Here is a 21,418-nt window from a genome sequence, read left to right on the forward strand (position 1 = left end):
AGCGCAAAGGATGAGCTTTGAACAGCAATGGCCGAGCTCTGAGCACCAACGACTGAGCTCTGAGCAGCAATCGGCGAGCTCTGAGCAGCAATCGGCGAGCTCTGAGCAGCAATCGGCGAGCTGGATGCGGCCGCAGAGATACCAGTAGTAGCACCAGCAGCACATTGTTCAGCAGCTGCAAGACTGGTGTCCACCGTAAGATCCGCAATCTCAACTGTGGCCCCGGTTCCATCACAAACCACTTTGATTGTGAGGGTGGAGGTACTGGAGGTACTGGAGGATGAACTACTTAAGCAGGTCGAAAAATGGGCCGACGAACCTGTTGGGACGGTCAGACTGTCGAGGAGATCGTTGCCCTGATAAATGCTCAACGCGCAGGAGACACCACTACGCTTGCGCTTGGTGGCAGCCGAATCGGACACCGAGATTGTGCCCGAGACTGCGGCATCATCGGAGGTGTCGACAGACTGTGATGCCTCCAGAGATGTCCCAGCGGTGGTATCAGCCGTGAGCGTGGTGCCATTGTCATCGGTCGTAGCGGTCGTGTCAGAAGACGTCGACCAGGTGGCTGTAGAAGCACTGCTGGCAGTGGATGAAGCAGCCGGGGTAGGAGAACTCAATGTGCTCAAGGCAGTAGTCAAGGAGCCCAGCGAATCGTCACTGCTGGTGGTGCTCACGGCGCTCGACGTGCTGTCTACCGTGTCCGAGCAAGCGCTGACCATGGAAATGTCGGCCAGGCCAATGACCGGGTTCCCGTTGGAAGCTCCCTGGGAGCAACTGATGGTGATCACAAAAGGAATCCCAGTGGAAGAAGTGGGGGTGTACGTCCCAGAGACACTCGACCAGCCACTGGATCGGCCAGCCACGAGGGCAGCAGATGCGGCAGTGAAGGAATTGCCTTCGACGGCGACTGCAATGGTACAGGAGGCTCCGGTCGAGTCGTCCGTCGTGATGGACCAGCCTAGGGAGACATGATAGGAGGTGCCCACTTGCACCGAGGGAATGTTTTGGCGCACAATCACCCAGCTATAGCTGAAGTCGTCGATCTCGCTGCAATATGGTTAGGGTTCGCCGGCAGCTAGGCATTGGCTATGCACACTTACAGGTAGGCACCGCCATCGGGACCCCCAGTATCGACCACCGAAAAGGTCTTCAGGGTAGGGCCGGCACTCGTACTCCAGAAGGAAGTATACGCAGAAGATCCTCCTTGAATGACATCGGTGCCCGTACAGGCCGCAGCCATCGGGATCAACGGCATCAAGCCCGCTCCGAAGAGCAGGGTACGAAGAGGCGCCATTGTGTACTAAGTACCTGTCTATCCATATTGAAGAGAGGAGGAACTGCGCTGAACATATATTCAAGACCCGTTCAAGCTCTCATGGTCGCCCTCGTATCCTTTTCTTGGGTCCTTTGTGGCATCGGGATGGATCGCATTCACTAGAGGCGCAAAGAAGGCGAGTTTAGGCGATGGCGGGGGGGCGCCTCCCACCATGCAGCAATTTATGCCGACCATGACCAGGTTTGCCCCTGAAAGCTCACGGTCAAGTCCGAAGCGATGACAATGCACTGGATCTTGCCCTACTTCAGCTTGATTAGGTTTCTCGATCCTTGCTGTGCCCCACCGAATCCAGGGGAAGGGGAACTTCCCAGCCAATGCTCCTTCTACTCCTTCTGCTGCTGAAGGTCGGACACTTCACCCGACACGACTCACAACGAGGTGGGGAAGTCTCCTTGCCAATATTTCATACTTATACTCCGTACATGAACGTACCGTATACACAGAGCAGAATATGCATTATGTCGAATGGTCTGGTCTGGTCGCTACTGCGATGGCACTGACTACATACCTCCCTCCAGCCTATCCCGGGCTCTTTCTCTCCCGTTTAGCACTCACTACGCTCTATCTTCTGGGGCAGAACCCACACAACATGCTTCATAGACCAAGTTTCGACTAGAATCTATGCATCGGGGTCATACCATCTCTATCCATGTGGTTTTGAAGGATTATTATCGCTCCAGCAAAATCGCGACCGGAGGGAGACGAAGCCATCGTTGGGGACGTCTAGACGGTGGCGGCGGACTTAGGGTTTCCGCGAGGTCCTCATTCAATGTGTTGTGCCAGTCAACGTCAACCACCTCTGAAGACGACGCAGGAAGGAACTCGCTCACCGGAATATTCTTGCTGCATGGCTTGTGTTAATTATGCCCAGGAATGATCTCCTTGCCATGCCACCGAACGAGCTGCCAGTGCCAGGTGGTCTGATCCCCACGCCCACGGTCGCCGTTGAAACCTCATGTGGAGCCAGAAAGTCATCTGGAGAACGGACGTTGGCTGTCTCGCTTGCCTCGGCTTACGGAGGCAGTGATTAGGCCATTAGGCCCAGGCTAAGGCTGCCGATCATTCTGGCCTCCAATGAGGCTGTTCATCGAACTGCTTGATGGGGCATGCAGTCAGATTCTAGTCGAATCATCCTGTCATGGTGGACCACGGCTGAATGCTTAGGAAGAGTCAGTCAAGCAGGGATCAATCTGAGGTCAGCAACACCAACACCATTAATTAAAACTTGTCTGCGTCTGCTCTTAAAAGGTGAACACAGCCTTCTTCATCCACCACTGCTTCATCTTCTTTCGACCACTACATCTCCTGCCAGGTGCCATGGTGTTCTTTCCGCCCAAGTGGGTAGGCCAATTGCCTCCCATCCCCGACACGGTGCCCCTCTGCGACTTCATGCTCGACGAGCGATACGGTCGCGCCCCCATCGACCAGTCTCCCGCTCCGTACGTTTGCAGTGTCACCGGCCAGGGTTACTCTCCGGCCGAGATCGGCGAGCGGGTGGATTACATGGCTCGGGCCCTATCCTGTGAATTGGGCTGGGAGCCCACCACCGGGGCAGCAGAAGACAAAGTCATTGGGATTTTCAGTCTGAACACGGTGAGTCAAGTTTCCCGGGAGTCTGTTACGGCGCATGCTGACTGGCGGTGTCTGGAAAAGATCGACACGATGCCTTTGTCCTGGGCAGTGCATCGATTGTCGGGAATAGTCTCGCCCGCCAACGCTGCGTATTCGGCCTCGGACTTGGCCTATCAGCTGAAGGACTCCAAGGCGACGGTGCTTTTCACGTGTCTGCCCTTGCTGTCCACCGCGCTGGAAGCAGCTGCGCAGGTTGGGATTGCCCGTCAGCGTGTCTACGTGCTAGAGACGCCCGTCGAACCGGGCCAGACGCCCCCAGCCGGAGCATCGGAGTTCAAGACGATATCACAATTAGTGGCAGAGGGCCAGAAGCTGCCTCCAGTGGCCCCGTTGAAATGGCAGGCTGGGCAAGGTCGCCGTCAGCCAGCATTCCTATGTTATTCCAGCGGTACTTCCGGGCTACCGGTAGGTTCCCTCGGACCGCCAGACCCTCGTTTCCAGGGCACTCACTCTAACTACTCTCTCCACAGAAAGGCGTGATGATCTCCCACTACAACATGATGGCCAACATTCTCCAATTCAAGCAGTACGATGAATCCTCGGGGATGCGTACCAAGGGCAAATCCGAGGTGACGAGCTGTGTCTTACCCATGAGCCACGCCTACGGACTAAACTACGTCGCTCACTACGCGGCCTATCGCGGCGACCAGACGGTGGTGTTCGCGCGCTTCCAGCTAGAGAGCCTCCTGGAGGCGACGCAACGCTTCAAGATCACCTATCTCCTCCTGGTGCCCCCGATCGTACTGCGCATCGCCAAGAGCCAGGAGCTGTGCCGACAGTACGATCTCAGTAGCGTGGTGGGACTCTTCACTGGGGCAGCTCCGCTGGGCGAGGAGGTCGAGGCAGCAGTGCGAGAGCAATATCCCGCCATGAATGTCGGTCAGGGCTATGGTGAGTGCTAAGCACCACGAGGATACATCCCCATCCACCACTGACCCAGTGTCATCCACTAGGAATCACCGAAGCCACCACCGTAGTCGGCCTTACCCCCATCATCGATCAATGGGCCGGCTCCGTTGGCTGTCCGATGCCCGGCTCGCAGTGGAAGCTCCTCGACCCCGATGGCAGCGAAATCACCTCCTACGACACCCCAGGCGAGGTCGTCATCTCTGGCCCCAACGTGACGATGGGATATCTCAACAACCCCACAGCCACCGCCGAATCCTACCGGGACGGATGGTACCATACGGGCGACGTAGGCGTGATGCGGCTGAGCCCCCAGGGCAACGAGCATCTCTTCATCATCGATCGGATCAAGGAATTGATCAAAGTCAAGGGGTTGCAGGTGGCCCCCGCCGAATTGGAGGCGCACTTGTTGGCGCATCCCGCCGTGGGCGATTGCGCCGTCATCCCCGTGCCCGATCCCGAGGCCGGCGAACTGCCCAAGGCGTTTGTCGTCAAGTCCGCGCAGGCCGGACCAGATGATGCAGCCACCGTCCAGGCGATTGTCGCGCATGTGCAGGAGACCAAGGCCCGGCATAAGTGGCTCAAGGGCGGCGTCGAGTTTGTGGATCTCATCCCCAAGAGTCCCAGTGGGAAGATCCTGCGCCGGTTGCTGCGAGATCGGGAGAAGAGATCACGGCAGGCGAGGCTTTAAGTGGAGGGGTGGTGTATTTGACAGAATACGTAGTAAGAATGTGTGAGACGTGCCAGACAGAGCAGAAACGAAAGAAAAAGCAAAAATGAATGACCTACGCAGGGCTCGAACCTGCAATCTCTTGATTCGTAGTCAAGCGCCTTACCATTGGGCCAGCAGGCCAGCTGATGAAGAATGCTCCTTTTCTCAATTATCTTATCCAAAAACACGCAAAATCTGCTCTTCTGCAGTTTATCCCTGGCATCGCCCTAATCACAAGTATTTGACATTAGGCTGACACGTCCCTTTTGGCTCCCAGACTAGAAAAGGATACCGAGGCGTGGAGGCATTGTTTAGGATAGCTTCTACGCACATCCATTTTTCCCGGCTGCGACCAGCGAGATCGGATGTATATCTCCACCATCCTTTGTCCCACGAGGTTTTCGCTGTGCTGTACAACAACCGGCAACTCGTGATTTAACACACATCGGTTGCATTGTTAAAGCATATATTAAAGAGATTATATCACTAGTATACAGGAATCTCAGATCTAAAATAAACAAAAGTATGCAGAGAGTGGATCTCTCAATCAGTAGGGCAAGCCTTGGCGCTCTTCGACGTCTTGGTCACAGTCTCTGTCTCGGTGACCGTCTGACTGATAGTAGACGTGCGAGTGCTGGTCGCCCGCTGTGTGACTGTCACCGAGGGTTCAAGACTGACAGTGGTTGTCTTCAGCACCGTAGTGGTAGGAATCGCCAGAGTGACGGTCTCCTTAATCGTGGTCACGGTGGCCTTGGTCTTAGTGATCGTACTCTGGGGCAAGGTGACGGTCGACTTGAAGGTGGTGGTCTTCAGGCTGGTGACGGTCACTGTCGCTCCCGGCACGGACACAGTCGAGGTCTTGGTGGCCGCTGACGTGATCGTGTCGGTGACCGTGCTGGCCTTGAGCGTAGTAGTCTTCGCAACCACCTTAGTGCTGCTCTCGGTCAAAATGACGGTGACGGCCTTGACAGTTTCTGTGGTCACCTTGGTCGTGAGCGACACACTGGTGATGGTGCTAGTGGAGGCCTTGAGCGTCGTGGTCTTGCCGGTAGTCTTGATCGTTGTGGATGTGACATAGACCGTGGGCGAGGCAAGCGCGTCAGTCGAAGTCTTGACATAGGTCGTCAGGGTGGTGTACTGAGTGACAGTGGCCGCATTCACCGCCGCCCGGGGCAGGATCAGAGCGCGCTTGGCGTTGGCGGCGGGAATACAGCTGAGTGTAGTGGTGACACTCTTCGTGGTGGTCTTGGTGGAGGTCACGTCCACGGTGGTGGTGGTGGCCTTGGTGCTCTTCGTGGTAGTACCGCCGCTGCCCTCGGTGACGGTGGTGTATGAGGTGACCTTGACGGTGCCAGGAGTCGAGGTCTTGACGCTGGTCGTCGTGCTAGCCACGGTCTCGGTGATTGTCTTAGCCTTAGCAGACGAGGTGATGGTGCTGGTGGCGGTGACCGTGCTCTTGACCGTGGTGGTGACATCGCCCTCGGTGACGGTAGCCGTGATCGTCGTGGTATCTTTGACGGTGGTCGTCTTGGTGCTAGCAGGAGCCGTGATGGTCTCGATATCCGAACTGGTGATCACCGTCGATTTGATGCTCGTTACGGTCGGCTCGACGATGGTCGTGGTGCTGGAGATGGTGGTCTTCTCGACTGTGGTCTTGAAAGACTCAGCCAGAGTCACGGTAGTGCCAATGTCCTGCGTGACTGTCACCTTGACCGTGGAAGTCCGATCAGCAGGGGTAAGGGTGGTGAACGCCGTCTCCTTATCAGTGACAGTCACAAGGGTAGTGAAAGTCGCCGTGGGAGTCGCCGTGACCAGCACGGAAGTGCTGGGGATCACGCCGGTGCTGGTAACTGGCAGGGTAGTGGAGTTGCCCGGCACGAACGGAGTGCCATCAACCAGAGTGAAGTTGATCCAGGATGTCGAGGCAAAGAAATTCGTGAGCTCAAACTGGGCAACTGTACTGGCATCCAGGACCGTTGCAAACGACGCCCGATCGGCGGTGGACGATCCAGGACCATAGTTCTGGTATTCACCGAACAGAACACCGTCCGTCTGCGGACTGCTCGAGGACCACTGCTCCCAACCAGCCGCCTCAACGCAGGAATCAAGGTACGATTCGACATAAGCCACGCGAGCGTAGTTGTTCCAGGGGCGACCCAACGAGATCTCGGACATGCTGCCGGCTCCAGAAGCTGGGGTAATGGTGCACTGGTCGAAGACAAAGCCACCAACCGTGGTGCTGGTAGTGCGCTTGTCGGCCGTCAAGTTGATGCCATCTTCGTTAGGAGAGATGGTCGAGTTGAGGAAGTAACCAGATCCAGAACCCCAAATCATATCGATATTACCCTCAATGTAGCTGTTGCTGGCGAAGAAGTAGCCGTTGATCAACAGCGCATCCTGATTGCCCGTCACCTGACACCCATAGAGCGAGGCGTACTTGCTCGACTTCACGGCAAACCCGAGGGAGGCGTAGTTCTTGGTGGTCCCGTAATTGTTCACAAAATTGATGTTGACTGCCTGGAAGTAATTGCCCGTAGCATATACGGTGGCGCTGTCCGAGTTGGACTCGTCGGCCTGTGTGTCCACACCGTGGTTGTACTGGATTGTTACCTGGTTGCTCGAGTAATCGAGATGGTTGTCCGAATATCCCATAAAGATCGTAGTACCGGAACGGTTGACCACCAACTGCTCCTCGTACGTGCCAGGGTAGATAAACACGGTGGGTGTGACCTTGCTAGAAGTGGGCAGAGCGTTAAGTGCACTTTGGATAGTATCATAGGTCGTCACGTTGGCGATAGCCGTTTTCGAGACAATGTAAGCCCCTGCCGGAGGAGTGGTTCCGTCATAGACCGTGGTTGAGTTTGAACCAGTGGTAGTTGTAGTTGTGGATGCAGGCTCGGGCGTCACAATGGTATTCCAGTAAGTCATATCGATCCAGTCAGTCGACCCCATGACCTCGGCCAACGTGTAAGTATCCGAGGTCAACAACGTACAGTACTCGAAGGCCTCACGCGACGCAGCATTATTCTCCCAATTGCCGGGGCCAGAGTTGTTATACTCAGCGAACGTGACATAGTCGGTGCGAGGATCAGTCGTGCTCCAGACCTTCCAGCCAGAGGGGTTGATGATATCCGTGAGATAAGAGTTCTTCACAACCACAAGCGCATATTCCGAGTAAGGCCGACCCAGGTAGACAAGCTCGGTCAAATCGACTGTCGCATCGCTGGCGGCATCGAAAAGACACTGGTCAAAGATATAACCACCAACGGCGGTCGATGAGGCACGGCTCTGGGCAGTAATGGCAGATTTCTGACGCTTGGCACCGATAGTGCAGCCCTTGAAGTAGGCCTTGGAGTAACCCCAGATGAAGTCGATGGCACCCTCGATGTAGGATGATTCGTAGTACTGGTAGCCAGTGGTACTGCCTGTCAGCAAGGTGTCTTGCCAGCCAACAAGGCTGCAGCCGTAGAAGCCAATTTCAGAGCCATAGATCGAACCAGCAAGAGTCACGTAAGACGACTGGGAGCCATCCAGATTGGCGGTGTTGATAATGTTGATATTATACAAGGCAATCTGGTTGCTGGCGGTGGCGAAAGTAGCCGTCTCAGCATCCGAGTGACCCGTCGGCAACGGGCTGACAGACAAGCCCCGCGAGTAGGTAATGGTGACTTGGTTGTTTGTGTATGTAGCACCGGGACTGCCAGACTGATAGCCGATGATCATGACTGGCCCATCACGGTCCACTGACGGCACTTGCTCGTTGTACGAGCCGGCGTACATGAAGATGATCTGAGTGGAGGAATCATCAGGCAGAGAAGCCAGCGCATCGGTCAGACTGCTGTACGAGCCATTGACAGCACCGTCAGGCGAGACGAGCACTGCGCCCGCGGGAGGCACAGTGCCACTAGTCGGATGCGCCCAGGTAGCAGTAGCAGTTGATGTCGACGTGTTGGTGCTGGTCGTGGTTGATGGTCCCGTCAGACTGTATGAAGGCACATAGTTATAGGCAGTCATGTCCAGCCAAGTAGTATCGCCAACCCATGACGACAGGCTATACGAGGCTGCCTGGGTGGCGGTCAGGTTGGTAGCGAAAGAGACACGGCTCGAGGACCAGGCTCCGGGACCGGAGTTGTTGTATTCTCCGAAAGTCACATACGCGGTGTTGGGAGAACTTGTCGACCACTGTTCCCAGCCAGCGGCGTTGATGTGCTTATCCAAGTATGAGTTCATGTAGACAGCAATGCTGTACTCCGAGTATGGCCGACCGAGATATGACTTGCCGTAAGTCGACCCATAGGTGCTGGTGTAGGTGACATAGCAGGTATCGAAGACGTAACCACCAGACGCGGTTGATGAAGAACGACTTTGCGCCGCAATGCACGCCCCCGGGGTGTTTGTAGCGATGTAGCATTGGTGGAAGTAGGCGGTCGAATAGCCCCAAATGTAATCAATAGACCCTTCGATGTAACAGTTGGAGAAGACCTGCGTGCCCTTGTTCGCGAGCAAGGTGTCTTGGAAGCCAATGAAGGAACAGCCATACGCCGCCATATTAGTGCCGTAAAAATCAGCGGCCAGCGCAGCCGTATTGCTGGTCTGAGGATAGGTGTTCTGGAAGTTGATGTTGTAGAGGGCCAAGCCGGTGCCGTCGGTCTTCTTCGCGTTGATGACGGGTGTACTCTCATCTTTGCCGGCACTGGTGAGCTCTCCGTTCGAGAACTCAATGGTGACCAGATTCTGGGTGTAGTCATTCGCGAACGAAGTTTCTCCGCGCAGAGTGACCTTTCCAGAGCGCGTGATAGAGATTTGCTCAGTGTAGGTACCTGCAAGGATGTAGATGGTGTAAGCCTTGCCGTCACTGGGTAGAGCAGCGATAGCTGCGGTGACATTGCGATACTGTCCAGTGGTAGCATTCTGCGAGACCACAAACGTCGAGGTGCTCGTGGGTGCCGCACTCGTGGCCGAGGCTACGACCGACGCGCTGGCTGTAGCAGTGACAGAAACACTGGCAGAGGAGGAAACGGAGGTGCCATAAACAGAATCCGGAAAGCCGGAGAAGGAAGCAATGGCTGACGTATCGATCCAACTCGTGCTCCCCAAGACGTTAGCAATGGAGTACGCGCTGTCATCAGACAGAATGTCCACGACACTGCTCCGTGAGCTGGTGGAGGCACCAGGGCCAGTGTTGTTATACTCTGCAAAGGTCACACTGCTGCTGGACGACGAGATCAACCAGCCCAGGGGCGCGATATGGGCATCAAGATACGAGTTCAGAACAGCAACATGGGCCTTCGTGGAGTAGTCCCGGCCCAAGTAGGTGCTACTCTTTGGGACGGAGCTATCACTCGGTACGAAGGCGCAGCTGTCAAAAACAAATTGAGATGGCCCGTAGGAAGTCTGATAGGACTGCGCAGCGATGGTCTGGCCGGTGGTGGTTCCATCCGAAATGATGCGGGAATTATACACGTAGATGCCACCGTAGCCCCAGATAAAGTCGGTGGTGCCCTCAATCCGACAGTCGGAGAAGTAGAAGGCACCGTAGTTGATCAGCAAACTTCCTTGAGAAGACTTGATGCCACAGCCGTAGAACCCGAGGACTTGAGCCTTAGCAGCGACAGCCACTGCAATATTATTTTTAGCAGGTGTATAGTCGTTCTCGAAGTTGATGTTGTAGAATGAAATCCCCTTGGCGTAGTATTGGGACGCTTGGAACGTTGCGGTAGATGCAGATCCACCGTTGCTAGACAGCACTCCGGCGCTATGGACGATGGTGACAGTATTGCTTGACTGGTCCAGGGCATTCGTAGTCTGCCCACGGAATACAGTCGCTCCCTCACGGCTGATGGTAATGGCTTCCTCGTAAGTACCCGAGAGGATGTAGACATACTGGGTAGTAGAATCGGAGGGTAGAGCAGCGACAGCCGATGCAATGCTGGTGTACTGCGCACAACTTCCGGAAGGACCAACCACTAGGGCACTAGTAGGTACAGTGGAGGGCAAGGAACATCCGGTAGAAGACGAGGCGGTTGCAGACGAGACAGCGGAGGAAGAAGCAGACACTCTGACCGCAGCCGGCGACACCGTGGTCGTCCCAGTGGCACCCGACCGAATCAGAGTCGAAGCAGCGCGGGTGGCTGTGACCTGAGATGCGGATGTCGAGGCGGCACTGATGCTGGATGCGGCTGTAGTAACAGTAGTGGATGTTGATGTCGATTGCTGGATGACGTCAGCACTCTCAATAGCGGCCAAAACGTCAGCATCGACCCAATCGGTGTTCGTCGCGGCGAATTGATAATAAGCACTAGCAAAGACTTCGGCCGGGGAGAACCGAGTGAGGTCAGTTGCACTCAGCAGGTGAACATATGCTGACCGCTTGGCTTCGTTGTTGGCATAGGAACCAGTGCCGGTGTTTTCAAATTCACCGTAGAAGTTCCGAGGGTCCGTAGAGTAGCTGTCAGTGTAGGCACCCGTGGCTGTGATCAAGCTGCCTAGAGTCGAGTCCCGATAGACCACCACAGAGCCGTACCCATTGTTGGCGGCACCAAGGTAGACGTTCTTTGTGCTGGTGCCAGACTTCTGCTGGACCGAGCAGGAATCGAAGACAACGGTGGAGTTGTAGAGGACCGAGTTATATGTAGTGCCTCTGTTATAGACGATCAAGGCGCTATTGTCGACGGGTACGATCGTGGTATTGTACACATACAAGCCGGGGTACCCATAGATGATCTTGTCCAGGGCTTCGATGTAACTGTCGGCAATGATGGCAAGACCCAGGTTGGCATTGATACCAAGACTCCCAGCTGAGACGAATTGGCAGCCGTAGAATGCATTTTTGGAGCCGCGAATGGTGGCCGCTGCATAGCTGCCCGTAGCCGTGTTGACAAAGTTGATATTGCGGAAAGTAATACCGAGGACGTTGGACGAGATGGTCAGAGGGCTAGTGGCCGAGATGGTGACCTGGTTTTGGCTATAATCTTGTTGGCTGGATGCTTCGCCGATGACGACGACGGTGGCAGTGGCCGAGACGGTCACGGCTTGAGTGTAGGTGCCGGCTTTGACGGTCACAGTGGGGATGCCCTTCGACTGAGCATAGGAAATAGCATCTCCAATGGCGGTGAACTGGCCAGAGGCGTCGGTGGCAACGATCACAGCGGTGGTAGATGCTAGAGAAGAGTCAGTTATACGAGAAGAGAAGGAGATACAGGTTGGAGATAGAACTGACTCGAAGCGGATGTGGTGGCAGCATTCTCAGAGGATGATGCAGTAGTCACTACCGTTGTAGCAGTCGTAGCATCCTGCGTACTGGCCGGGAATGCGGCAGCCGCGGTAGGGATGACTGCCTGAGAGGTGACTGAAGAAGAGGAGGAGGAGGGGAAGGCAGCAGCACAGCTCTGGGCCAAAGCCAGGCCTGCGACGCCCAAGACAGACCAGACTTGCATAGTGGTTGTCGTTACTCGCCCGGTTCTGGACCACGATCAAGCGCGGCGCCAGTCGGAAGGAGAAAGTATGGACGAACAGGGGTAGAGATTGAGGGCCATGGGCCATGGGCCATCATGAAGATATTTATACACTAAGACGGGAAGTGAGGACATTCGGCCTGTAGGTGGCGGCGAAGAGTCCTACAGGCCAGGGGCAAGCGTAGCCGAGGGCTTTCCAGAGCCGATCGAGCATGGTACCGGTGATACCATGATGAGCCGGGGCACTAAAGCCCAAGATGGGAATTGGATCCGGTTACGAAGGGGATGAAGACTAATAGATTGCTTGATTGCTGAAGAGCAGCTGCCAAGCACGTGGCGTCGGAGTCCATCCGGAAAAAGCCCTAACGCTTCACGATTGGTGGCATATCTGATAAGCAGCAAGCACCTTTTTCCAGCGGCCGAAAGGACGATAAGCATTGCGCATGGTTCGGGCCAGGGGTAGGCAAATCTAAGCGATTGGCGTCCATGGCGATCCGTTCCTGGCGTCGCGTCTCCCGCTTCCTGACGAAGGATCATTTGCTTTTCTTGCATTGCTCTGATCATGAGGGTCTTGTGGGGACGATTGTTATTCTGTGTCTCTCCCTCGGCGGGAAGGAATTAGGTGTTGCGTGGTGGAGATGTGCAAATTTTGCTCTCACCCTCGTAGTGCCCTTTCTCTCCGAGGGACCGTCGAAGGGATCGGGTGTCAGGAACACAATAGACTCGGCCAGATGTTGGGAAGATCCGGCCGGGCCTTGAACTGGCTGGATCGAGTATATCGACTGGACGAACCGAAGTTTGGCTGTCAGCGAATTCCCGGTTCAATTGCGGGTCTGGCATTCAGCACCGCCACAATGACCATCTCACCATCGCCCGACCGGGAATGGGAATGGGATTCTCCGAGCTGACTCCATCGAGACAGTCCGCCGGTCGTGGCGTTGGGATGAGCCAGTGTTGATGGTGCGGTGTCTCCGATAGTCTCGATAGTCTCGATAGTCTCAATAGTCTCGATAGTCTCGATAGTCTAGAGATGGCTCACGTGGACGTTCCAAGAATAAGGAAGGCTCTAGAGGACGGGAAAAAGAAAAGCGGGAATCGAGTAGCGATCTAGACGAGCATGGTGGCAAGAGGATCTGGAATTCTGGATAGAATCGTGGGAAAAGCTTGGATCAGGTGGAGGCAGGAGAAGGGAGGTCCAATGGAAAGAAGAAGAAGAGGTGTCGGATGCGGTAGGCCTCAGGCAGCCGCTTCAGGCAGCAAGTATAACTAGCTAACTTAACTAATGCTTCCTGATGACATAATTATACTCCCGGCACAACCCCTCTCCTGTCTAAACTGGGAATAGCTTCAAGCAAATTTGACCGATGCAATCAAACAGGCTCACTTCTAAGCTTCGCTTCCTCGCTTCCTATCCAATCATCCTCGCCCAATCCCTGAACTGAGGGTCCTGCAATTTCGAGAGACTTCGATAATGGCTGCGCTGAGTGGGGCCAGACCCTGCCTGATACGAGGAGTTTCGCTTGCAAGCTCAGCAGCACCAGCAACAGTACCAGCATTATTGGGCATGGGCCAAGGCACCAGGGACCATTAGGTCGATGATTGCCTGTTCCTGGTTCCTGCAGTTGGCTCTCTCCACGGATCGCTGGGGCTTTTATATTCGTTGTAAATCGCCCGTTCTTGAGAGTCGTCGCATCAACTGCACAGCTCAGCTTGATTGCCAGCAACACCACCATGAAGTCGGTCATCTACTCGCTGGCGGCTTCGCTGCCCTTGGTCCTTCCGACCCAAGCCGATAGCCTCTGGGAGCAGGTCAGCTGCTTCACCTCCGTTGGGAATATGGAGAACATGGGCACCTTTGAGTTCCAATCCGTCGACCACTGCATCGCTCAATGCGATGAGGTGAACGGGGTTTTTGCTGCGGTGCAAGAGGAGTCGTGTTACTGCGGCACTGCTGCTCTCGACATCCAGGACATGGCCTTGGCCGACAGCGACAGTGCTTGCAATGCCTCGTGCCCCGGTTATGCTGTTGATACTTGTACGAAGCAACTTTTCTCCTCGCGCCATTCCTGCCTTGCTGACCTGACCTGACGAATAGGTGGCGGGGATGGCGTCTATTCTCTCTGGGTTTCCCAAGAATACGTCTTAAGCTTAGGTGGCGACGACGACGACGACAATGACGATGACAATGCCAACGACAATAACGCAGACAACAAGGGTTATGACTATGGGGATGAGGATGGTGGCTCCGACGGCGAGGAGAACGAGGACGGGGAGGATTCCGACAGTGACTATCACAGTGGCTGGCACAGTACATTCACTGCCGTCGCTACCATTACTCCTTCCTCAACATCTGCGACAAATCCTGTATCGACGTCGGCCAGTCTCAGCAGTCTCGCTTCATCAATGACTGCTTCGACCACCCAAACCGCCACGGGCAGTGCTGCCATCACCACGACTACTTCTACTTCGGGGGCCAGTCGCCGCTTCAGGATTCTCTTCTTTTAAAGGTGCAGAAGGCTGACTAAATTAGTTTCAATAGTATCAGTAGTGTCAATAGTGTAATATAATTCTAGTGTATATTAGCTTCAACATAATGCTAGAATCCGATCTCATTCGTGGAAGTTGGCTGACCGAGGATGGCGCGATCTGCAGGCTGGATGGCATTCGAAAACCCGCTACCAGGTATAGTTAGTAGTTCCTTGAACTTATTTAATGATTAGTAGCTACACCACACCGCACCACACCACATTCACGTACCTCCCACCACCTCTACATACATAGCCAGCAGCCATGGTTCGTTGGGGAATCTTAGGTGCGAGGAATTCGATTTCAATGGCTACAACTTGATTCACTAATCTTGTCTGGATCAGGAACCGGCGATAATGCCACCAGTTAGTCGTCCATTGAAACTCCCCCCTTCCCAATTCCAATCATTCGCGACCACTGACCCAATATCCATGATATCGGCCATAGAATTCGTCAAAGACCTTCTCATCGACCCTGCCACGCGTGATGTCCATGATATCACCCACGACATCGCCGCGGTCGCTTCGTCCAGCGCGATAGAAAAAGCTCAGAATCTCCTCTCCACTACCAACGCTCCGCCCACAGCTCGTGCCTACGGTTCTTACGAGACTCTCGTCGCTGATCCCAATGTTGAAATTGTCTACGTCGCTTCTCCTCACTAACATCATTTCGCCCACACGCGTCTGGCCTTACTCGCCAACAAACACGTCCTCGTGGAGAAGGCTTTCACAGTGAATGCCGAGCAAGCCCAGGTGCTCGTGGATCTAGCCAGGAAACGGGGACTCTTCCTCATGGAAGCTCTTTGGACCCGTTTCTTCCCTCTAACCCAGCACGTACAATGTCTCGTTCGAGAGGGTACCATCGGGAAGGTGCAGCGGATCGTGGCAGATCGGAACCTAGGTCGCAACGTGGAGGAGCTGTATGGCACCGAGCATCGCCTGGTCAACCCCGCCTTGGCTGGCGGCGCGCTGCTGGACTGTGAGCGTTCTCGGCCCCGGCCAAATCTCGGTCTGTAAGCTGACAGGATAATTTTTCGCAGTGGCCGTCTACCCACTAACCTGGGTCTTCCTCTTCCTGAGCCCCGACCAGCCTCTTGTTTCCGTTCCCCTGCAAACGGCTGGCTCCGTAATCAAGTACACAGAAACAGCGGTAGATGAGACTGTGACGATAGTCCTCACCTCCCCTGAAACCAGGACGCAGGGTGTAGCGACGGCTAGTCTCCGAGTCACTGCAGATCCGAAGGAACCAGGTGTCCGTATTCTTGGAACAAGAGGACAGATCCAAGTATTTGGGCCCGCAGCGCGTCCGGATAGTATCAAAGTGGTGGTCTATGGGACCGCGGAAGACGCCTCGAGAACCGCATTTCCGATCCCGGTGGGCCATGGATTGTTCTGGGAGGCAGATGAGTGTGCCCGGCGCGTGCAGGCTGGCGAGCACGAGTCGCCCGTTATGCCCTTGGAAGAGACGCTATTGATGATGAGGGTGTTTGACCAAGTTCGTGAGCAAAATGGATTGCACTACCCTGATGAGATTGAAGCAATTGCATAGGTCCGGGGGCGCCATATACCACATTCCGTGCTGAACCTATCAGGTAAATATGATAATTACAGCGTAGAAAGGTGCTATCTGGCTTATCCCGTCTCCGTCACAGTCTAGGTCATAATGGGTAGTTTCTGTTCCTTCAGCTGAATTCTCCGGAGAAAATAAAGACATCATAGGAAAGGACAGTTCCCGGAATACTACAAGAGGTTTATCACGATCTTACCGGTTTATACCCTCAAACAGTGATGAGTTGACATCCTCCTCTTGCTATGGCCTCTCTAGGGATATTTACCGTCCATTCGATGGAGTGTTTCCGATGGACGAGTAGTGGGACCGAAGACTGCACTCACCCCCACCAGCGTCGAAAGTCACATCATGGTGTATATAAAGATTCGTGGGAACACACCTTGTGGCGGCCACCCTTTTTGCAACCCACCTTGTCGTCTGCTTACACACAAACGGAAGAACTCAAGACAACATGGTTTTCCCCTTTGAGAAACTCCCTGCGATCACTCAAATCGAGAAGATCGCCCAGATCTTCGACGAGGGCGGAGTTAAGCACATCGTGTGGACTGGATCCATACTTCGGCTATACGGGGTGGAAGATACCCAGCTGGGCGTGCCGCACTACATCGAGTTCGTCGTCGAGAACGCCTCTATGGCCCGCGCAGTCCAGCTGCTCTACGAGAAGAGCTTCAGTCGCAGTTTGAACCAGATGTGCGGCCGATCGGGTGGTCTTCATGATGGGGGAACTGAAATCGTGCAATTATCCACCGGCGGAGAGCCGCATTTGGATCTGTACCTGCACACATGCTCCAAAGTCTTCGGGTCCCGTGTAGTCCCTGACGACGAGGATGAGATATGGATGAATGAGGACCAATGGGAGCTCCCCAAGTTCGTGTTGACGAAGCTTAGAATGCTAAAGCCGGTGTACTATATCAAGATGCACCTAGTGCAATGGGCCCGGCGCTGGTGTTTGGGGCCGGGAGAAAGCTATCACTGGTTTATGGGCGCGCGCGTCCTGGACCATCTGATCTCGAGGAAGCTCAAACCGGGGGTCATCGGCTACGAGTCTCTGGACCATCACTTGGATGGAGTCTGGCGCGCGGTGCACGCTCGGGAGCCTTTCAAGGATCTTGAGGTCTATGTGCAGCGCATGGCGCAGGCTTTGGACAAAGCAGGCATCCTCGTACCCTTGCCCACCTCTCAGTGGCCGGAGCAATTGGTTCGCGACATCTACGATGGTGATATTCCGGATTACAGTGCTTTCGCTGGGGGATCCATGGCGGCCTCCTTTGGCGATAGTTTCCATCCCACAATCGCCGATTCTTCGGCTGCGAGTAGTTTTGCAGCGACCAGTGACAACTCCAGCACGCCTGTGACTGAGGACGAGGTGCCAACGCACCTGAGGGCCGTGGCAAGCCCTCCTGCTCCGGACTCAGATAATGCGGCGGTTCTTCAGGTCCCTGGCACTCCGGAAGCTGAGTCGACTGCCAAAACTGACATCGCTAAAAAAGAGGACGATTCCTTGATTCCTGGAACACCTGAAGAAGAGCTTCCTGTGAAGATCAACGTCCTTGGTTCATCTTCGAGCAGCCCTAAAGCCACCGCAGATCCCGAAACCGATGTCCATAGCTCTGATGCACCAGAAGAGCAAGAGGCTTATCCCATCCTCCCTGCCAGCGTCTCGTTTGGTTCTCTCCCAGAAACAGTCGCTGACCCAGACTCCGAGCCAGGGTCCCCAATGGCTACAGAGGAAGATGAGCCTGAGCAATATTCTGCGGGCTCCTCTATGATGACAGAAAATGATGTGGCGGAGCCGGTCCATGATCCTATGGAGTTTTCGTCTGCTGATCGCTGAAAGCGAATTAGCAATAGACGAGGGCAAGACGAGCACAAAATGCGAAAACAAGTAGAAGCTGATTGCTGATAGGTTCAGCACAGTAGGAATCAAAATCACCCATAATAAAGATTGCAACGAAACAATTCTCATACCACAAAAGACCCAGATGAAAGAGGAAAGACACAAAGAAAGAAAGATATGAGCAGGACACAGTACAATAACCGCAGAAAGACCCGTTGCAGAGAGGGGTTCTACTGAGTCCGACTCCACAACCTGTCGATGACTTCGTATTGAACGATTGACGTGGGAAAAGATCTTCCAGGAATTAACCTCAGTCAAATTACCGTGTACAACATCCAACCGCTGTCTTGTGCAGCTAAGACTGTTAAATGTCACCGCACTGCGGGTGGCCGCAGGACTTGTGCTGCAACTGTGTCCTTGATGCCTCAGGAGTTGGTTCCTGCCTGGCTGCCTGGTTGCTGCCAGCGAAAGACCGTCACATGACCACGGTCGCACTCGGCTAGTTTGGCCGCAGCTCCCAAGTTGTACTCAGTAACTTGCTCCACTCCACCACTCCAACAAACTCCTCCCCACCACAGCTGACCTGACCACGAATTCCCAACGCCACTCGTACACTTAGTCGTACACTACACTAAGTGGAGCAGCAACTTAGACATCCATGATGCTCACAAGGGGCCACATTAGCCGATGACTCTCACCTATAACAGCGAAAGGATGATGAATCTAATGCCGGGCCGACCTTTATGCAGTCAGCCTCATCCTAGTCGATACGAGCGGGCCTATGAGAGAGAGTTCTAACAACGTCTCAGCTGAAAATCGTCAATTCGCAATTCGCAAACAATTAAAACAATTCATGATGTTCGCACCTTATTTCCGCTATAAAAGCTTCTGCGCAACTGCGCCCTTCCGCAGTTTGGTCTAGGTTGCTTTCACCAGCATAAACCACCATGTTGAACCTGGACTACACCATTGCCAATCTCCAGGGCAAGACGATCCTCGTCACGGGCGGAGCCTCGGGGTTTGGGGCCGCCTTTGCCACTCGCTGGGCTGCAGCTGGCGCCCAGGTCATCATTGGGGACATCAATCCCGCCGGAGAGACGGTCGTTGCGCAGATTCGCTCCGACTCCTCCAATGAGAACGTGCATTTCATCCATCTCGACGTGACATCATGGGCCTCCCAAGTCAACTTCTTCCGACAGGCGGTACAGCTCAGCCCGCACGGGGGGATTGATGCCGTCGTGGCCAATGCTGGCGTCAACGACCGGGACGAGGCGAGACGACTCGAGTCTCCCACCGTGGATTACGCGAATGACCCCAACCCCCCAGCGCCCAGCATGAAGACGGTCGACATCAATCTGACGGGGGTTCTGTATACGGTTCACCTGGCCCAGTGGTACCTCCCTAGGAATCCCGAGTCGCTACCCTGCTCCGAAACCGGGCAGACAGCTCCGAGAGATCGCCATATCCTTCTAATGGGCTCCACGGCGAGCTTGCACCCTTTCATCACCCAGGCGCCCTACACGATCACGAAACATGCGGTCTTGGGCCTGTTCCGCTGCCTGCGCGTCACCGCCCCCGTGTCGGGCGGAATTCGCGTCAACATCATCTGCCCCTATTTCACCGACATTGGCATGTTGAATGGGCCAGGTCGCGTGATATTAGCTGGGGTCCCTATCGGGCAGCCGGAAGATGTGGTCGAGGCAGCCACCTATCTCATGGCCAACCAGCAATGCAGCGGGCGCTCCCTGGTCACTGGCCCCCGGTTGAAGCTGGACCTTCCCGACCGTGCGTACTTGACCCGAGATTCTGTCGAGGAGGCTGTACAGTATACCATCGATGGCGGGGAGGATTTCGAGAAGGGAGTCTGGGAGTGCCAATTGCACGATGTGGAGACCACGGACGTCTTCACCGACCGGATGTTGAAGGTTGTGAAAACAGTGGTGGCCGCTCGGGGATGGATTGGCTGGGCCAAGGGGATGGCTGGGGCGTTGCTTTGGCCACTGACGAGGAAGTCGCCTAAGTGATCCCTACCGACATAGTTGATACTAGGTACTTAATATACTTGATAAGTTGGTAACGTCCAAGTGATCCCGTATCTACTATTGTACTGTACAGTAGTTACTCACTCTACTGCTCCCGACCGCGTACTACGTATGACTGGATTGGGACTAGCGGGGTCAGACCCGGGACTATTCCTCGATAGGCTTAGCATCTTCTGTTCTTCTCCTACAATGCAATGTCTAGTTACATCTTCGACAACTTCGACAAGCTCAACCTCACCTTCTATCAACAGGAAAAACATCCAGTCTGTGTTCGCCATCATCGTCGTCTCATACTATGTGATTCTTTGTTGATTCCCGCTGTCGCTGACAGGGAGATGATTGACTATGGTGCACGAAAGAAGCCCTTTCCCTATGCTCACCACGGTGGAGCTTGACAAACCGCAGCACAATCACCTGCCAAATTTATCGTATCACCCACTGAACCAGGGACATCATCGACATGTGAGAACGAGAACCCCCAAGCCAGGTTAAATCTCCCTGGGGGGCGGGTGGCGAATGGCTGATGCACGGGCTATTCTCTCTCCTGGCTCTTCTACAATCCTCACAATTCTCTCAAATATCCTGCCAAGCAAAAATGGCCCAATCCTCCTTGGATGATATCACGCCTTCCCTCGAGCGCTCAGCTGGGCTTTCTGCCTCACCAGCGGCGGCACAACTGCTCACAGCTACTGAGACAATGGGTGTGACACGCCCAGTCGAAGATATTGATGACAGCTGTTTCCCTGCCCCGGTCCCTGTCGCAATCGTAGGGATGGCGATGAGGCTACCGGGAGGAGTGACCAACGCAAGTGACTTCTGGGAACTGCTGATAAACAAAAGAGATGGCCTTTGCCGGGTACCCGGGAATCGGTACAATATCGACGCCTTTTACCATTGTGACGGGGTTCCCGGGACTATTCGAACCGAACACGGGTACTTCTTACAACAAGATATCGCTCAGATGGACACCGGTTTCTTCAGCATGTCCAAGGTAGAGGCCTCTAAATTGGATCCCCAGCAGAGATTGCTACTGGAGGTGGTGTGGGAGTGTATGGAGAACGCGGGTCAGACCCATTGGCAAGGAACCAACATGGGCTGCTATGTGGGCAATTTTGGTGAAGACTGGCTAGACCTAGCCAGCAAAGACACTCTGGCCATTGACCGTTACCGCGTGATGGGAACGGGGGACTTCGCCCTTACCAACAATGTCTCCTACCAATATGACCTGAGGGGTCCCAGCGTTGTCTTTCGGACGGGCTATTTATCTTCCATAGGAGCTGGGGAAGATGATTGCGACCCACATGTCTTACGCAGAGGACATGGAGCTGGAAGAATTGGCTGCTGTCGCCATAGACTCACTCATGGCAATTGAGATTCGAAGCTGGTTCCGCCGTCATATCA

General features: G+C 54.6%; 7 protein-coding genes and 1 non-coding gene across 8 annotated transcripts; 6 read left to right on the top strand and 2 right to left on the bottom strand.

The window, feature by feature from the left end:
- The first annotated feature begins 2,554 nt into the window (after positions 1-2,554).
- Positions 2,555-4,624, top strand: BO86DRAFT_414073 (acyl--CoA ligase). Its single transcript, XM_025674810.1, has 4 exons — positions 2,555-2,932; positions 2,993-3,376; positions 3,442-3,862; positions 3,925-4,624. The coding sequence occupies exons 1-4, from the start codon at positions 2,657-2,659 to the stop codon at positions 4,566-4,568; spliced, it is 1,725 nt and encodes a 574-aa protein (XP_025522063.1). The 5' UTR covers positions 2,555-2,656; the 3' UTR covers positions 4,569-4,624.
- Positions 4,625-4,658: 34 nt separating this feature from the next.
- Positions 4,659-4,730, bottom strand: BO86DRAFT_t311. Its single transcript has one exon. It is a non-coding gene; the product is annotated as a tRNA-Arg (tRNA).
- A 402-nt stretch (positions 4,731-5,132) lies between these two features.
- On the bottom strand, positions 5,133-12,145 carry BO86DRAFT_425529 (putative pectin methylesterase; the record flags this gene model as incomplete). The annotated part of the gene is made up of 8 exons (XM_025675489.1): positions 11,939-12,145; positions 11,789-11,807; positions 11,009-11,749; positions 6,013-9,571; positions 5,820-5,973; positions 5,594-5,777; positions 5,517-5,563; positions 5,133-5,339 (listed from the first exon to the last, which is right to left on the bottom strand). Exons 1-8 carry the CDS (start codon positions 12,023-12,025, stop codon positions 5,133-5,135), a joined length of 4,998 nt encoding a protein of 1,665 aa, XP_025522064.1. The 5' UTR covers positions 12,026-12,145.
- Positions 12,146-13,774: 1,629 nt separating this feature from the next.
- On the top strand, positions 13,775-14,554 carry BO86DRAFT_460064 (uncharacterized protein; the record flags this gene model as incomplete). Its single annotated transcript, XM_025677384.1, has 2 exons — positions 13,775-14,078; positions 14,139-14,554. The coding sequence occupies 2 exons, from the start codon at positions 13,775-13,777 to the stop codon at positions 14,546-14,548; spliced, it is 714 nt and encodes a 237-aa protein (XP_025522065.1). The 3' UTR covers positions 14,549-14,554.
- Positions 14,555-14,833: 279 nt separating this feature from the next.
- On the top strand, positions 14,834-16,117 carry BO86DRAFT_414076 (Gfo/Idh/MocA family protein; the record flags this gene model as incomplete). The annotated part of the gene is made up of 5 exons (XM_025674811.1): positions 14,834-14,855; positions 14,914-14,934; positions 15,017-15,213; positions 15,289-15,547; positions 15,609-16,117. The coding sequence occupies 5 exons, from the start codon at positions 14,834-14,836 to the stop codon at positions 16,115-16,117; spliced, it is 1,008 nt and encodes a 335-aa protein (XP_025522066.1).
- Positions 16,118-16,589: 472 nt separating this feature from the next.
- BO86DRAFT_460066 (uncharacterized protein) lies at positions 16,590-17,972 on the top strand (the record flags this gene model as incomplete). Its single annotated transcript, XM_025677385.1, has 1 exon — positions 16,590-17,972. The coding sequence occupies one exon, from the start codon at positions 16,590-16,592 to the stop codon at positions 17,970-17,972; it is 1,383 nt and encodes a 460-aa protein (XP_025522067.1).
- A 671-nt stretch (positions 17,973-18,643) lies between these two features.
- On the top strand, positions 18,644-20,047 carry BO86DRAFT_393641 (putative short chain dehydrogenase/reductase). The gene has a single exon (XM_025673062.1). The coding sequence runs from the start codon at positions 18,923-18,925 to the stop codon at positions 19,997-19,999; it is 1,077 nt and encodes a 358-aa protein (XP_025522068.1). The 5' UTR covers positions 18,644-18,922; the 3' UTR covers positions 20,000-20,047.
- Positions 20,048-20,768: 721 nt separating this feature from the next.
- BO86DRAFT_271678 (beta-ketoacyl [acyl carrier protein] synthase domain-containing protein) lies at positions 20,769-21,290 on the top strand (the record flags this gene model as incomplete). The annotated part of the gene is made up of 1 exon (XM_025667223.1): positions 20,769-21,290. A coding segment is annotated over one exon (522 nt), but the record flags the coding sequence as incomplete, so codon positions are not given.
- Positions 21,291-21,418: the final 128 nt, after the last annotated feature.

The sequence above is a fragment of the Aspergillus japonicus genome, assembly GCF_003184785.1.
Source record: "Aspergillus japonicus CBS 114.51 unplaced genomic scaffold BO86scaffold_114, whole genome shotgun sequence".
Taxonomy (NCBI): Eukaryota; Fungi; Ascomycota; class Eurotiomycetes; order Eurotiales; family Aspergillaceae; genus Aspergillus; species Aspergillus japonicus.

Bases quoted from the DNA above. Each gene is read 5' to 3' on its own strand.
- BO86DRAFT_414073 (XM_025674810.1), top strand. From the start codon at position 2,657: ATGGTGTTCTTTCCGCCCAAGTGGGTAGGCCAATTGCCTCCCATCCCC. The intron at 2,933-2,992 runs GTGAGTCAAGTT...TGTCTGGAAAAG, and splicing joins GGATTTTCAGTCTGAACACG to ATCGACACGATGCCTTTGTC. The intron at 3,863-3,924 runs GTGAGTGCTAAG...GTCATCCACTAG, and splicing joins GAATGTCGGTCAGGGCTATG to GAATCACCGAAGCCACCACC.
- BO86DRAFT_393641 (XM_025673062.1), top strand. From the start codon at position 18,923: ATGTTGAACCTGGACTACACCATTGCCAATCTCCAGGGCAAGACGATC.